This window comes from Ambystoma mexicanum, chromosome 7q (assembly GCF_040938575.1).
Source record: "Ambystoma mexicanum isolate Mex_15411 chromosome 7q, UKY_AmexF1_1, whole genome shotgun sequence".
Taxonomy (NCBI): domain Eukaryota; kingdom Metazoa; phylum Chordata; class Amphibia; order Caudata; family Ambystomatidae; genus Ambystoma; species Ambystoma mexicanum.
Window position 1 is genome coordinate 178,431,330 of NC_090941.1, and position 14,592 is coordinate 178,445,921.

Here is a 14,592-nt window from a genome sequence, read left to right on the forward strand (position 1 = left end):
GAGAACATTTTCCTAAGAAAAAGCGCACTAAAGCTCGAGAGCAATAGCACGAGGATCCCAACACTTGAACGTGCGCTAAAAATCTGAAGATGGCTGCCAGAGGTGGGGCTTAGGGAGATGGCAGTCATTGGCTGTGGTCAGTATGACGCAGAGATCAGTGATTGGTTACTACTACGAAAGACAGATCAGAAACGAAACTGATACTGATTTTTCTTTACCGAGGATTCCCAGCTTCCCAGCCTGACGACGGGGAATATTCATGAGCATGTGAATCCATGCCAGACCCCATGCTGGAGAAATGAATGTTGTATTTTATTTATTTTTTGGCCAAGGGCAATGTTTTGATGATCTGGACTCACATTTTTTTTTAACAATTTTGATTGTTTTTTGTTTAACATAATAACTTACAGACTTGCATAACAATTTACATCCTATACACCACCAATTACGTCTGCTTGTTTCCCCATCCCCCAAGCTCCCCCCTTACCCTCACACCGGCCTACATCTGGACTCAGACATTCTTTCTAGAAGACAGATAATTTTTGAATTCTGTCTCAATGAAGCTCCATTTGGTTGGATGAGCTAGTAATTGTTCACGCCTGTATTACCAACACGGAACCATCCTCCTGGAAGACAGTTCCACAATCCAATGTGGTCTGGCATGCTTTCTTCAAATCATTTTAGATACAGGTTGCCCGGTCGGCCATACGTCAAACTTGCAATTTTGTATCAAGTGAGAAGAGATAATTTGATTAGGATTCCCTAAAACCTTTTTTATTCATAATAATTATGTATACTAGTCACACAAAACCCAGAGACCACCCAAAACCCACCAACCATCCTCCCTGCTCTCTTTCACACCCCACACTCTCACCTACCACACACACCCAGAGGGCTAGTGAAACAACCCACCAAAACACTCATACCGCACATCAAAACTACAAAACCAATAACCCTCGACATCAAACATCTCAAAGGCTTGCTGCTATCCTTCCAGACACAACATGCCCCAGTGCACAAAGCAAAGCACACCCAGAAAGCTCACATGCACAGATGCCAGTTCCTCTCGACTCTGCACGCATCAACAGATGAGAACAACATCTATCCAATCCCTCGATCCCCACAAACCAACCCAACCCACTTTACCTTACAGAACCACGTGAGAACCTGGAGACCATAGAAATGGCAGTGGTGCGTGGTATGAATCAATTTAACATAACATTCAGAGCAGACCTATCCGTAATGAATCTAAGATTGGGTTGGTTTCTGACTTGACACAGTCCGACCTATGACATGGAACAACACTTAAAATCTCTGCCTTAGGCACGGGCCACGCCTCGTTCTAAAGGTAAAGTTCACTCTTAGGCCTGCTACCATCGAAGAGAGATTGATATAGTCTATGAAAACAGCAATTCCGTTAAATGGAATGGAAATGTACATACTCTGAAATAGATGACGTACAAACCCACGTTACCAAAAAGGTAGATAAACACAGACAAGGAAACAATTCTTTAGGGACATGTAATTAAAATGGAATTGAAGCTACATAGGCAAAGCAAGTCGTGGGGAAATAATGCAGCTCAGACATGCAGCTCCTAAAGAGAGAAGCAGTAGCTAACGACTGCACCTAAACACTCCACTCACAAACATGCATCCTGCCACCTTGTTTCAGAAGTGGCTATTGCAACTGGTTCCATGCTACATTTTACCCATGTCTTACACGTGACTTGCCTTGCCTAAATTACTGCTGATCAATAGACGAATGGAAGAATTACTAAACACATGTTTTATTTCTTTTAGATGCCGTACAGTGGCTCTGGAAACAGGGCTGCAGAACACTCAGCTGTGCACAACCATAGTGCAGCTGTCCTTCACTCCGGAGCAGCTGAGTTTGATGTTCACGTTTCCGCTCATCTACAGTATTTTCCAAATCGTATTTGCAGTGATACTTTTAGCAGGTAAGCAGCCGTCGGCTAGCAAATTAAAGATATCGATTCAAATCCAGGTCCAGTAATTGAGGAGAACCAATTGGTTGGATTTCAAGGATCTCCGCAATTAATATTTACGAGATTAATTTGCATTCACTTAGATTCATTGGGCCCAGGTTACAAGATATTTTGCCTTTTTTGGGTACTACAAATGTGCACCCAAATAGGGAAAATGAAGGTAATTTGCTGAGAAGCAATGCATTGTTGTAAGGTGATCGCCGGCACGTAGGTATGCAAGGGGGCGGGAATGTGAGTCAGTTACGGTCACTGCCCAATACACCTCTGCACCCAACCCAAATTCCCCTCATAAATAGGGGGACTAGATCCAGACCCTGGTGGCTGCAAAATGTAACAAGGAGCTAAGCCAATCAACACCATTTATGTAAATGCATCTCATGACAATGTATGTGGCTAGTTTGAAAACATGAATTGCAGATCTTGGTGACTAAAGTTGGACATAGTGCTTCCAGTGGGATTGCAAAACATTCACAGTCATTGAAAGCCTTAGCATTAACGTGTTTTTATAAGCATATAACTCAGCACCCACGCGTCCTGTTCAATTTGTAACCGCTACAGCAACACACTTTTGTTGAAGTATAGGACTGAAATTAAAAATATGCAGTATTCTTTCAAGTTATAATATGTATGTTCCAGGAGTAACTTGGGAGCACTCATGCCTGCTCTACGTTTAGGTGCGGTTTCTGTCAGCAACTGCGTGCCAAATAACAATCTTAGTAATCGCGTAGACCAAAACCTGCACCAAAGCATTCCTGATGCAGATTCTATTGTATTTACTCATGGAACGACTTTCACACCATGGAATTTGATTGTTGAAAACAATGGTAATCGGTGCATGCCACCAGCGCAGCTTCATGCTGCTACACTTGAGGTGACACTATTGAGCAACAAGCTTTTTGTGAGAATAGCCAGGTTTTACCATTAAACCTGCAAAAGCATTGCTGTCCTGATAAAGGAAGGAAGTGAATTCTAAAGGTGAGTGTCATCAGTTGTCTAGCACCATACCCTGCTCCGTGAAACCGTGGGGAAACCAACAGGTTACCCTTAGTTGATCTTAAGGACTGATATGCAGGCATCTGTCAGTGTTAATGTTAATGTTAAAGGACATTTGTACCGCGCACTATCACCACCGGAGTGGTCCCCTGGCGCACTGGAGGCTCTAAAAGAGGAAGGGAGGGTGAGTTAGTGGGAGGAAGCAGGAAAAATGCAAGAGAGCAGTGATGTGTTGTTGGCGGCCTCAGCCCGGTGGGTCCGTTGGCTGGGCCTGGGGTGTTTGCAGCTGGTAATCGTTGTGTACTGTTGTGCAAGTCTATGTGTGTTTTTTGTTTTGTTGTTGCAATGTAATGAAGTTTGTGCGGTTTGCTGTGCTGTAGGTTTGTGGTTGTGTTTGGTTTGGAGTTTGAGAGGTGTATGCAGAGGTGTAAATTGTTAGTGGAATTGGTTAGTTGGCATCTCTATCCTAAATTGAGGCGTTAGGCTTGCGTAGTCTCCCCTGATGCGCCTCTGTCCTGATCTGGGCCCATCTTGCATTCAAGGTCCCTTTCACATCTGGCCCCCACCGCCACCAGCCTCCCTCACAACCCTACCTGTCCTCCCTTCCTACTCCTGTGGCCAGTGCACCTGTCAATGTCCACAACTCAGCTAGTGTGGAGATGTGCCAATATCTCGACAAATCCACAATTCTGTGGTACCTGGTAGTAACTAAGGGGCGGGTGAAGATGTTGGGTGGGATTGGCTGGGGTAGTTGACTCCGTCTCCATGGGTGTCACCTGTGTTCCAGTCTATCCGGTGTCACCCGTCCAGGTGCCGTGGGAGCTTCCCTGTCGGTTCTGGGGCTGTCAGTGTCCTTTCCAGTTTAGTCATCCTTTTTCTCTCTTGTTTCGGTTTTTCAGTTTGAGTCTGTGGTGTTGAAGAGCCAGGTTTTTAGTAATTTCCTGAATTTGTGGTGATCTTCGGTGTTTCTTATCTCTTTTGGGATGTTGTTCCAAGCTTTTGCGGCTAAGTGGTAAGTGGTAGAAGGAGGTGCCTCCAAGTTTTTTTTTAAGGTATGGTTTTAGTTCCAGGCGGATTTCGTTGCTGGATCGGAGGGGCCTCGTTGGTCAGTGAAGATTGGGAAGCTGGGGATTGTCCGGGGATTGCCCGGGGACGACAAGCAATGGAAGAAACTCTTCAGCATTCTAATATCGAAGAAGCAGGAGCTCACCACTACTCAAACCTGAGGGACTGACTGCCTCTATCATCAAACATAACTCTTAAGCCTTACGCGTTGGCCATCACGTCCAACTCCTAGATTGTGCTCATCCTCAGCATTCTTCTTTGCACCCCAAAACCAGAAAACGATTATGCTAGGAATAGGTTTAACAACTCAAGCGGCCTGTTCCTGAAACAGCTAGCAAATACCATTTGAGCCACAGGAGTCCATTTCCACTTTAAATACAACTGAATGCATAACTATGTACCACATAATGGTTGCATTGTGCGCTGTTTCATGATCAGTCAGATAATGCCAAGAAACCAGTAACACCAATCATGCGCGCTACATAAATAAGGTGTAGCATAAGATTACATAACAAGGACCAGAGAGCAGGAGTTATCCATAAGGCAGCATAGGTCTCAGGCAGATGTTTTCGTTTTTGAGCAATTTCTCAAAGCAAGTTCTAAGAGGCACTCGATCACCATGTTCGTGTGTACTGGATTTAATTTGAGGTATTTTGCAATGCATACTTTCGTGCATCTACATACTGATATCTTACAAAAAGGCTGGTAACATATCACTCAATGAAACACACTTTAAATCTGGGCTAGGCCATCAGTGGAGGGTGTTGTCAGCCTATATGTGAGATATGGGCCCTCATTACGAGTCTGGCGGTAGCCGTCCTGGTAAAACCGCCAGGATTCCCCAGACCCGTAGTGAATTACCGGCACCAGACTTGCAGGATTTACTGGGGCATTAGAACCTTGGTGGTCCAGTAAATCCAGCGCCAGCAATTCTGTTAATCCTCATTCCCGTAGAGTCCTATAGGACTCCACGGGAATGGGGACGGCAGAAACACCGCCACCATCTCGTAATGGTGCCGGTGTTTCCGTGCATCTCTGCAGGCGGGTGCCGTTCCGCCTGCCAGGTCAGACTGGGCGGGCGGAGCGGCACCTGCCCGCAGAACTCGTAGTTTGCCGGTCCGGAAAACGGTACTGTTTTACAGGCACCGTTAATTCCAGACCGGCAAACTTCTTTTATTTTCCTGCAATGTGATTTGCTTGCCTTATAGACACCTTTTAATTTTGCAGCAGCCCACATGTTAATTTCTGCCAAAGAGCACATGTATTCCGTGTGATGAAAAATGTAGCTTGTTCAACGATTTGCCTTCGAAAAATAGTTTGTTTAAATACTTCATCTGTTAATGTGATGCGCTGCGATTTAATTATTTAGTGTCTGATAAAGTCACAATCAAATAAATAGAAAAGCAAAGATTTGATTTCTTGTCATGAGGTTGTGTGAGATTAAATAGCACTTTGTATGGGGAAGTGCCAGCCAATGAACATCCTGCAACGCTGGGCTGAATCCTTGTTCCAGGACAGCTAATCGTTGTTCCCCCACGCACCACAGTCTGGAGTCTTGCTACTACCCTCTGCCCCCTTACACTCACCCACTCGCCCCTCCTCGCTCCCGCCCATGCTCCACCCACAACCTCCCTGCATGTTCCAGGCACCTTCAAACTGCTGGCACCTTCCTTACTCCCCCTCACATGACGCTGCCATGGATAGTGAGAAGGTACTTGCTAACGCGCCCTTTTCGCATAACCATGGCAGCCATCCTTAATGTGCTTGATCTCGCCCTTGATGAACAGGCACACAGCCATGGCCGAACAATACATTGTACGTATGTGCCCTTGAAACCGGGCTAATGCAGGATGGTGCAGAAGCCATACTGCCAAGATCATGGGTGCCTTACCAGATTGTCTTGTGATTGATACCAAGCAGTAAAGCTTCCCTTCATTTCCCTCCCTCTAATTAGTTGGAATAAAGATATATCTAACCTGCGATGATGGTGTGCATTCGAAAACAACTTCATTGTGAACACTTCCATTTGTCCTGAAGAACACCCTCGTTGAAACTTTGTATATTTGGTTGAAACATGTTGATGTTAAATGTTTGTTTGGGTAACAGTTGTAATTCTGACCACTTTTTCCTAGTGATCACGGTTTTGTACATTATGTTGTTTCTTGTTTTTTTATGGGACACCGCTGTGTTGATAACGCTCCCCATTGTTATATTTTCCCACAGTTTACTATTATGTCAGTGGCTTTGTGTGTCTGTTTTCCGCGAAACGTTAACTACAATTTTGTATACAATTGCATTCAATTTGTAGGTATAACTACAATAGTAGATTTTCATACACATCACATATTTGTGTCATTGTGTACAGCGTATGTCTTGCTCAGTCAAAGTGATAAGTCAACTAAGGTTTGCTTCTTTCTAAATTATGCATCGATGACTCCCTTTTCGTTCACATGCTTTTGCTACCCCAAAAGGTTCCCCATGTTAGTTTGGTTAATCTTATCATCGCTTTGCTGAATGATATGTACACCGATAAAGTAAACCTTAAAATAGCTCATGCACAATCATGAACTGCAAAGAGAATTTGAAACCTACTATTTGTATTTATCAATTTCAATGTATTATCTAGCATTAGAAAAGACAAAATAGGAACAATAAATACAATCCATGTCAGCATCCATTATAAATGACAAAAAAGCGTGCTGGGAAGTAAATAAGTAGAATAAATCAATCAAAATAAAGATTATAACAGGTCCTTGGCACCAACTTAATCAAAGTGGAATTTCCTTGAAATCTTTGCTCTTCATTTGCTGTGAAGGCTAACTTGCCCTTCTACAATATGGAAAGAGTGTCACAGTTAGAGGAAATAAGAAGCGTCATTGCTTGATAGCTTCCGTTATTTTCTGATCCCTTAGGTACTGGAAACTAGCCTCAGCCTAGCCTTACAGAAAGTATAGCAGAATGAACAGAACTAAAAGAAGTGGGTTGGGGGCCCCACTGATGCACATACCAGGCACTCTTCAGTAGGATTGTTTTGCCCGTGTTACTACTAGAGTTTGGAATGAAAATGAACAGAGCCTAAAATGTATTTGCATCTGGGGAAAATCCTGTGAAGATATGTCTCAAAGTCACAAACTTCCAGTCAGAGCAACCAGTTCATGATCCCCAAACCATCCCATGTCCCTGGCCAGATTCTATCATTCGCATGACTTATGTCCCCAGAGAGCGCCCGGATATATTTGGTTTCCATTGTGCGCAAATGCACTTTCACCAAGCTGGTGTAAAGCTTCCCCATACAGTCCTACATGGGCGATCAGGCATTGGATGGCCCAGGACAACAGGGATTGGGGTTCCAGTCATCATAACAGCAAAATAGCTAAACATGCTGGCAGGAAAAAAAACATTTTAATGGAGGTTTTCACTTCCAAACAGTGACAGAAAGGAGAGAAAATCCTGTACGTAACATGTTTCTTAATTTGAAAATCTTCAAATATCTTATCTGTTCAGGAAGTAGCTCAAGGAAATAGTTGCATATTTTTGATGGAGTAGTGAAAACTAAGCATGCTGTGTGAATTTACAACAATAACCAAACGTCTAACGTACGTGCATTTTCTCTTCCAGGTTATCGACTATACCTGCGATTACCTGGTAAAGGTAAAAAAGACCTCATAGATGATGTTAGCACGGATTGCAGTGCAGAGAGCCAAGGCGGATCCTGGCACGATATGAATGGAAAACTTCAGTCAGATGAAAAATATCATAATGGCCCAGCGAGCAGCAGCGACATATTCTAAGGACGAACATTTGAAGAACCATCTACCGTCGTGTCAGATAAAGGGCCTCCGCTTCTGTGATGTGAATCGCACCGACACGTCTATCTGTCAGACCAGCCATAGTTTCCTAGGCAGAAATCCGCTTTTCATTGCAAATACACCTCCTGGTTTAGGTAGAAAATGTGTCACTGCGGCTTCCGTACCGCTCGCCCTAACCGAACCATAACATGTTTCCACTAGAGAAATCGCTGATTGCCAAGAAACACCATGAAACTGGTAAATAATCCAACGTGGCACATTTAAAAAGGTTGCACTATCTTACTGCAAAACTGAAAGTGCATTGGGGAACCAACAGCTGATCATCAAGGGCAGTTAGTAGATTTCTCAAAACCTTACTCAAGCTGCAAAACTATTGCTTCTTGATTTGAAGATCATGACTAATTCATCAATGGCATATTTTATCTTTTAAATAAGATATGAACATTCGTCATTTTCTTCGTAGATAAAATCCTGGCATAAACGCAGCCAACTCATGTCATAAGCCCAACCTGATACATGTTGGACCTTTCTTCTCTATCGACGTCAGCCTTTCAGGAGGAGTGGTAAACTCTTATATAGAAAAAAAGGGTGGCCAAAGCCTGTTCTGGGAATAACGCATTTATAGCTTTATTTATATTTACGTCATGGCAGGAAGTGTGTCGCACCATAAACCCCCAAAAGGTGAGATATTAGTTTCCATTGTAAGCCAAGAGTATGTTGTACGTTTTCTATGTTTAGCCCAAGTTATACATACACTGGGCATAATTGATACATAATTTACTTAGGTCACTTAGATATTGAAAGCTAACTACATCATAGCTTAGTGATATGCTGCAAACCTTTGCTGTAATAAAGAAATAATGAATTGCTGTAAAACATAATGTTGACATATTAATGCAGTTTAGAAGGGTAATAGTAGAGGTTTAAAAAGGTTCACAGGCACACAAAATATGTTTAGGTGCTGAGAACCCAGAAAGAAAAGCAACAGCAAACCTATCAAGGAAGCACATAAGTTATTTAAAAATCAGCCTAAAATCCATATGGTTGGACAGTAATTGATATGATATAATAGGTTATTTATAACACGCTTAATATCCAGAGGTTTCTAACTACGGACCGGGGATCGAACCTGTGTTGCTCCGTGTTGTCTTGCTTCCAAGGCAAGCACGTTGCCCCTGAGCTTTCCACCCAAGACATTTGAACAGTACGGCATAGGTGTGTCCTGAAAAGCAGGGCATGTACTTAGAAGATGCGTCCCCGTACAGGTAAGTTGGAAGCTTGCCACAGAGAGCAGGAGCTGGTTAGAGGAGCGAAGCTGGCGGCTAGGTACGTGGCGAGGAAGCTTGAATTCAAAGAAAGGTGGTATTGCTACCCTCAAAAGGGTTTTATGAACGGTGCAGAGTATCATCATGTCCACCACCCTACATTAAACAGGAAGCCAGAGTTCATCAGCCAAAGGAGGAGAATGTGAATTCAGTGGGGTAACCCAAAAACTAAATGTGGAGTCGCATATTGAAGCAATTTAGACACCTCGTAATGTAATCTGCTCCACAGACAGCACCACATCAGTGCAATCAATCATGTGTTCATCATTTCTTTTCATTGCAGCAGATGAAAGCAATGTGTCATACAATCACTAAAAGTGTACTCAATGTGCACCATGAGACCTACGGGGGTGTGGCGGATTATAAGAATTAAAATAAATGCTACTGTGTGGAGCCCCCTGATAAGGGAGTCTCCAAAATCTGGATCAAATTGTTTCTGGCAAGTCCATCTTTACTACATATATAATATTATTCAAGTTTGTGCTGGCTATGACGTTGTCAAACACTTTAAACTTTACAACATTTACATGTTATAAAGCTTACAACACGTTGTAAACTTTATAACATTCACATGCTCCATTAGGTTACAAAGCACGTAAGTGTAGTTTAAATAAGAATAAAACAATCCAGGAATAATCAAAAGCAAAATGGTTGCCGTTCTTTCCTCTAAAGTAAAATATATTTGATGAACCGATATACAGCATGGGCAGTATGGCTATCGGGTAGAGATAGCAGATATAATAAATCTATCCTTGCCTACTTGATTCCAGTGGCCCTCGAAATAGGGGCTACATTATTCCTTCTCATAGAAGCGTAAACTGGGAAAACAAGAAGGATGTAAAAAGTCTTCCTCTGCCGCCACACTGACACATAGACAATCGTCTATTGATGGTCTACAGCCTCCCCAGCTGTCATTGGCCAGAGGTAACACATTAGTTCTCAAGCTAAATAAGACCATCTGCTGGCAAGGCTTGGCAAGCCAGTTAAATATTCTTCATAAGTATTAATCGATTTAAATGGTAGAGGAGGCTTGCTGAAGGCAAGGGCTAGCGGGCCCAATGAAAACCTTTGGTGCAACATGTACAGTGGCCACGGCCGAAGGCAATGGCTAGTCAACCCAAAAGAAACCTATTGGTGCAATATGTACAATGGTCGAAGGCCATGGCTAGTTGTCGACAAAACAACTATAGTATAATAAAATCCTTGAAATTTCGTGACAAAAATGGAGTTAACAGAGAGATAAGGTGATCAGATTAATGTGAAAAAAACATAGCAACAAAACCTTTGAAATTCAGTGAAAAAATCTTGGTTAAGAGAGAGTTAAGGTGATCAGATTTAACGCAACAAAACCCTTGAAATTCGGCATTCGCATTTGAAACACGTCCACCTTAACTTTCAGCCCACTGCTGCGCAGCGTAGGACCCCAATTAAGATATCAGAGATGACATGTCTGATAACATCACTAATTACATCATACATGACCACAGATCTCACTGGTTTGATTCATTACGTTTGAAATATGACACCTCTGCTTTGTTACATACCATACATGTTCATATTTCCCACTTACAGAGTACATTGTAGTCTGCCCTTGTTTCTTTAAATGTAATACACGACATACAATTGTAAGTACATACAGACATTATTACAAAGAAGAATAGTAAAATAACACTGATGTACTTTGACAGGAAATCTTATGTTTTAATACAAATTAATAATTTAATTTCAGCAGCAGATCATAAAAATATCATGCGTTATGATTGTGACTTGTCAATAATCATAGCCAAAGGATTAGCAGTCTCGATTGGATTAGATCTGAAACAAAACTCAAACCATGTTATAAATGGGTCGAGAGCAATGGAGCACCAAACGCAAACCCAAAAGGACACCCAGGAACTGTATTACCTAAAGAAATGCCTGATGGGGGACAGCAGCCACATGTTTTCAGCCTTAATGGTGGCGCTGCCCCTCACAGGCATTGGACAAGGGGCAACGGCACCATTAAGGCTGAAATGGTGAGGGCTCAGGAAGCCAAGACCTTTATTCCAAAAGCCTGAAAATCCCGCGAATGAGCACCGGCCCATGGGCATTTCTTGATTAAAGGGATGCCTTGCAGGTGCCGGTGCCACCATTATGGAGTAAAGATTATTTTTTCTGACGCCTGAAGTTCTCACACATGAGCAGGAGCTTCAGGCTTTAGAAAAACAGCCTTGCCCTCTAGCAGCTGGGGTTGCCAAGGGACAGTAGCCCGGCTAGCTCCGGCTCACTTAAAGCCCTGGACCCTGGGCTAGCCTGCACTTTACAAGTTTAAAGGCAGGTGGAATCTGGCATGAAGCATCACATAAAAATGTGAAAATGTCATTACTGCACTAATATGAGTCAACGTCTAACATATAAACCTTTAAAATTCTCAGAACATTTCATCTGTCTGTAGATTGTACGGTTACAGACGACATATTGTAGTTTTATCTGACTTTATATAAGGCACAAGAATCCATTTGTACATCTCAGTGCCATGAAATACATCTTGAATCCTGAATGCATATTTTGAGAGGTGTTGAGTAGAGAAAGATCTTAAAGGCTGAAAATACACTCAGAGATACTGTTTAACCATGACTTCATGAGCAGAACCACACCGTGACTTAAAATGGTGTTCCTCAAAACTCGCACGAAGTAAATTGCCCGTACGGCTATGTAGAATCCGGACTCTCCATCTTTCCTCAAAATCCATGCTCAATAGCTTTATGCTACAAAAATGTATTGCTCACCGTCAGCCTGGTTTGACAGGCTCTCTTTAGGGGCCGCGAACGGGGGACCGGATGACATGCTGCATTGAAGACTCGGATTTGGCAGCCAAGTTGAAAGTCCCTGCGATTGTACCACTGACTGGGCGGGGCTAATAGATATTAAAAACCCAGACACTTCTCATTTGTTCTTCAATGTCTTCAACTAGAGCATGTTTTAGGCTCCACCCCACTTGCACAGTCAATACCTACCCATGATCCATCAATGTATTTTCATCTGGAGTGTAGGCTCTTCAAAATCTAAACTAGGCCAGCTGGGTCTGTGCATGCATGAACAGTCTACCAGAATTACTGTTCTTTTTAAAGCGCTCTTCCAACGCCCCTACTCTTGTTGTTCAACCATATGCACCCAGTTGGAGGCAAAAATCGGGTGTTCACAAATGAATATCTATTTTTTTTGTGATGGCGTACAGTGTACGATGACCCCAGCTGCCATATGCCACTACCTCTAACATCTTCCAGCGTGTGCATACTGACAACGATCTGGGTTCTTTGTGCCACTTCTTGTGCCTTTGATGCTTTGCATGTGCATTGCAAAGAATGCACGCATCCAACCTTTTGTAATGTATGACATTTCTCCAGCAAAATCAACGTTTTTATTTAAAATTGTAAAATTGGTATTGGAGTTTCTTTTCACAATTTAATAGCTCTATATATGTGATTTAAGGGTACTGAACGCATTGTTATTTAATTCATGTATTTGCCCTTAAACCTGCTATTTGAGGTTTAAAACACGCTTCATATTGTAATCGTGCACAAAACGAGTGCTTCATTTTGTGTGTGTTTTGTAACTAAAATGATGTTTCTCCAGTAGGGGTTTTCTTTCTGTGCGTTAGGTGTTCTCTCTGCAGGATTTAGCAAATTGTGATGGAAAAGGTGTCTGGAAGGGTAGCCAAAGCGCGGTTCACGCTGAAACCATTCTTTGATGTCCTTATTTTCTGTTTGTTTTACTTTCTGTGAAAAGTCAGGCTAAGTTATTCAGTAAAACTAAAGATTTAACGTTTTCAATCTGATTTGTGATGGGCACTAGTTCTGAGAGTGTGGGGACGTTATACGGACTATTGAATACAAATTGTGTGATAAAGAATAACAGGAGACTGCAGAATCAACAGCAAAATATGCAGAGTTGTGTTTTCAAGCTAGAAAAGGAACAGAAGGTCCCCTATGCGCGATGAGTGTACGGTGTGCTTACATGTGTATAGCGCACACCACAAACCAGAACATCTCATCACCCTTAAAGGGGAAGTTCTCTCAGAAATGTTATTGGCCCAATGGATAGGGCATGTATTTTTTAGCATATTTCGATCTATCCAAAAAAATATGTGAAACTCACGCATTGGAAGCCGTCATCTTGTGCTAATCTTATCCGTTGAGCTAAGTTCAAGTGCTCCCACAGCAGTTAATCATAAGACCCACCCTTAAAGCTGACACCATTAGAAGCGTACAGCCCTTGTCACACCAGTGCATGTCTTATATCCACAAACCAACTGAGGCTGAGCCTGCTTAGCTTCACGGGGCGGGAGGGTCAAGCCCATCCAGGCTGGAAAGCCAAATGCAATCAGTGCTTCTTCCTAGAACCCTAAATGCTACTAATCATTTGCCGACCACACCCCGTGAAGCTAAGCAGGATCACCCTCTGTTGGTTTGCAGATGGGAGACATCATGCCAATATAGATTTTGTATTATTGCCACATTTTTAAGTCATACATTTTTTTATTGAACTTACTGAAACCTGCAACCTGCCCAGGCTCTTACCAGTCAGTAAGTAGGTCTCCTGAGCTTAACGTGATCAAGTTAAATCAAAACGTATAAGCACAGTCCATGTGCAGCAATCAGTAAGTTTGGTAATTCAACGACAGTCTCCCATCTGCACAAACCGTCCCATGCTTATCCTGCTTAGCATCACAGTCGGCAGGGTCAGGAAATGATTGATGCTAGGATGAAGCACTGGTTGTATTTGGCTTTACAGTTTGGATGGGCTCCACCCTGCCAACCGTAAAGCTAAGTAGGTGTAATAATTATCCAAGCCAATAGCACCTGTTTCATCGAGCTCAGGAGAATTAAAGCCGGAGTCAATTTCAAGCCTGTGCCCAGCAGGCTGCCACGGTCCCATTAACCATTTAACTATGTCAGTAGGATTTTGATTCTATGACCAGAGGGTTACACAGTGCTGTTATGCAGGCTCAATTACCCTCTAAGCTATCTCATTAGGATTAAAAACTCTGACATGTAAATGTTGCGCACAGTTACGTTGCCTGTGTTTTTCTGGTACGGAATCATATGTTCAAATATTTATTGCTGGGAATTCCATAGGTTCGACCCGGAAGAATGAGAGCAAGACACCGGCATCAGATTGGCTGAGCAGGATATTGGTCCTAATGCTACACCGTCCAGCAATGTTAATATAGAGCCCACTGTTAAAGATAGGACTATATTTCGAGACTGCTCAGTGTCTTTCCTAAGTCACTCAAGGTGCAGGGAAGCTTTTATTCCAGTATCTTCAGCAACCTCTGCCGCTGGTTGTCAGCGGCGAGTTTCTCACAAGGTGAACGTTTAATGGCAGTGATCCCTGTGTTCCGGTTATCCATTG

The 14,592-nt window shown here is 42.7% G+C and overlaps 1 protein-coding gene across 1 annotated transcript in view; it reads left to right on the forward strand.

Annotated features, from left to right (window-relative positions):
- Positions 1-13,005, forward strand: part of SLC10A2 (solute carrier family 10 member 2) — a 54,605-nt gene extending 41,600 nt beyond the window's left edge. Inside the window, exons 5-6 of the mRNA XM_069640079.1 lie at positions 1,801-1,958; positions 7,683-13,005. Of these exons, the coding sequence (XP_069496180.1) occupies positions 1,801-1,958; positions 7,683-7,855 (331 nt within the window). The 3' untranslated portion in view covers positions 7,856-13,005. The remainder of the gene's footprint in view (positions 1-1,800; positions 1,959-7,682) is intronic.
- The last annotated feature ends 1,587 nt before the right edge of the window (positions 13,006-14,592 follow it).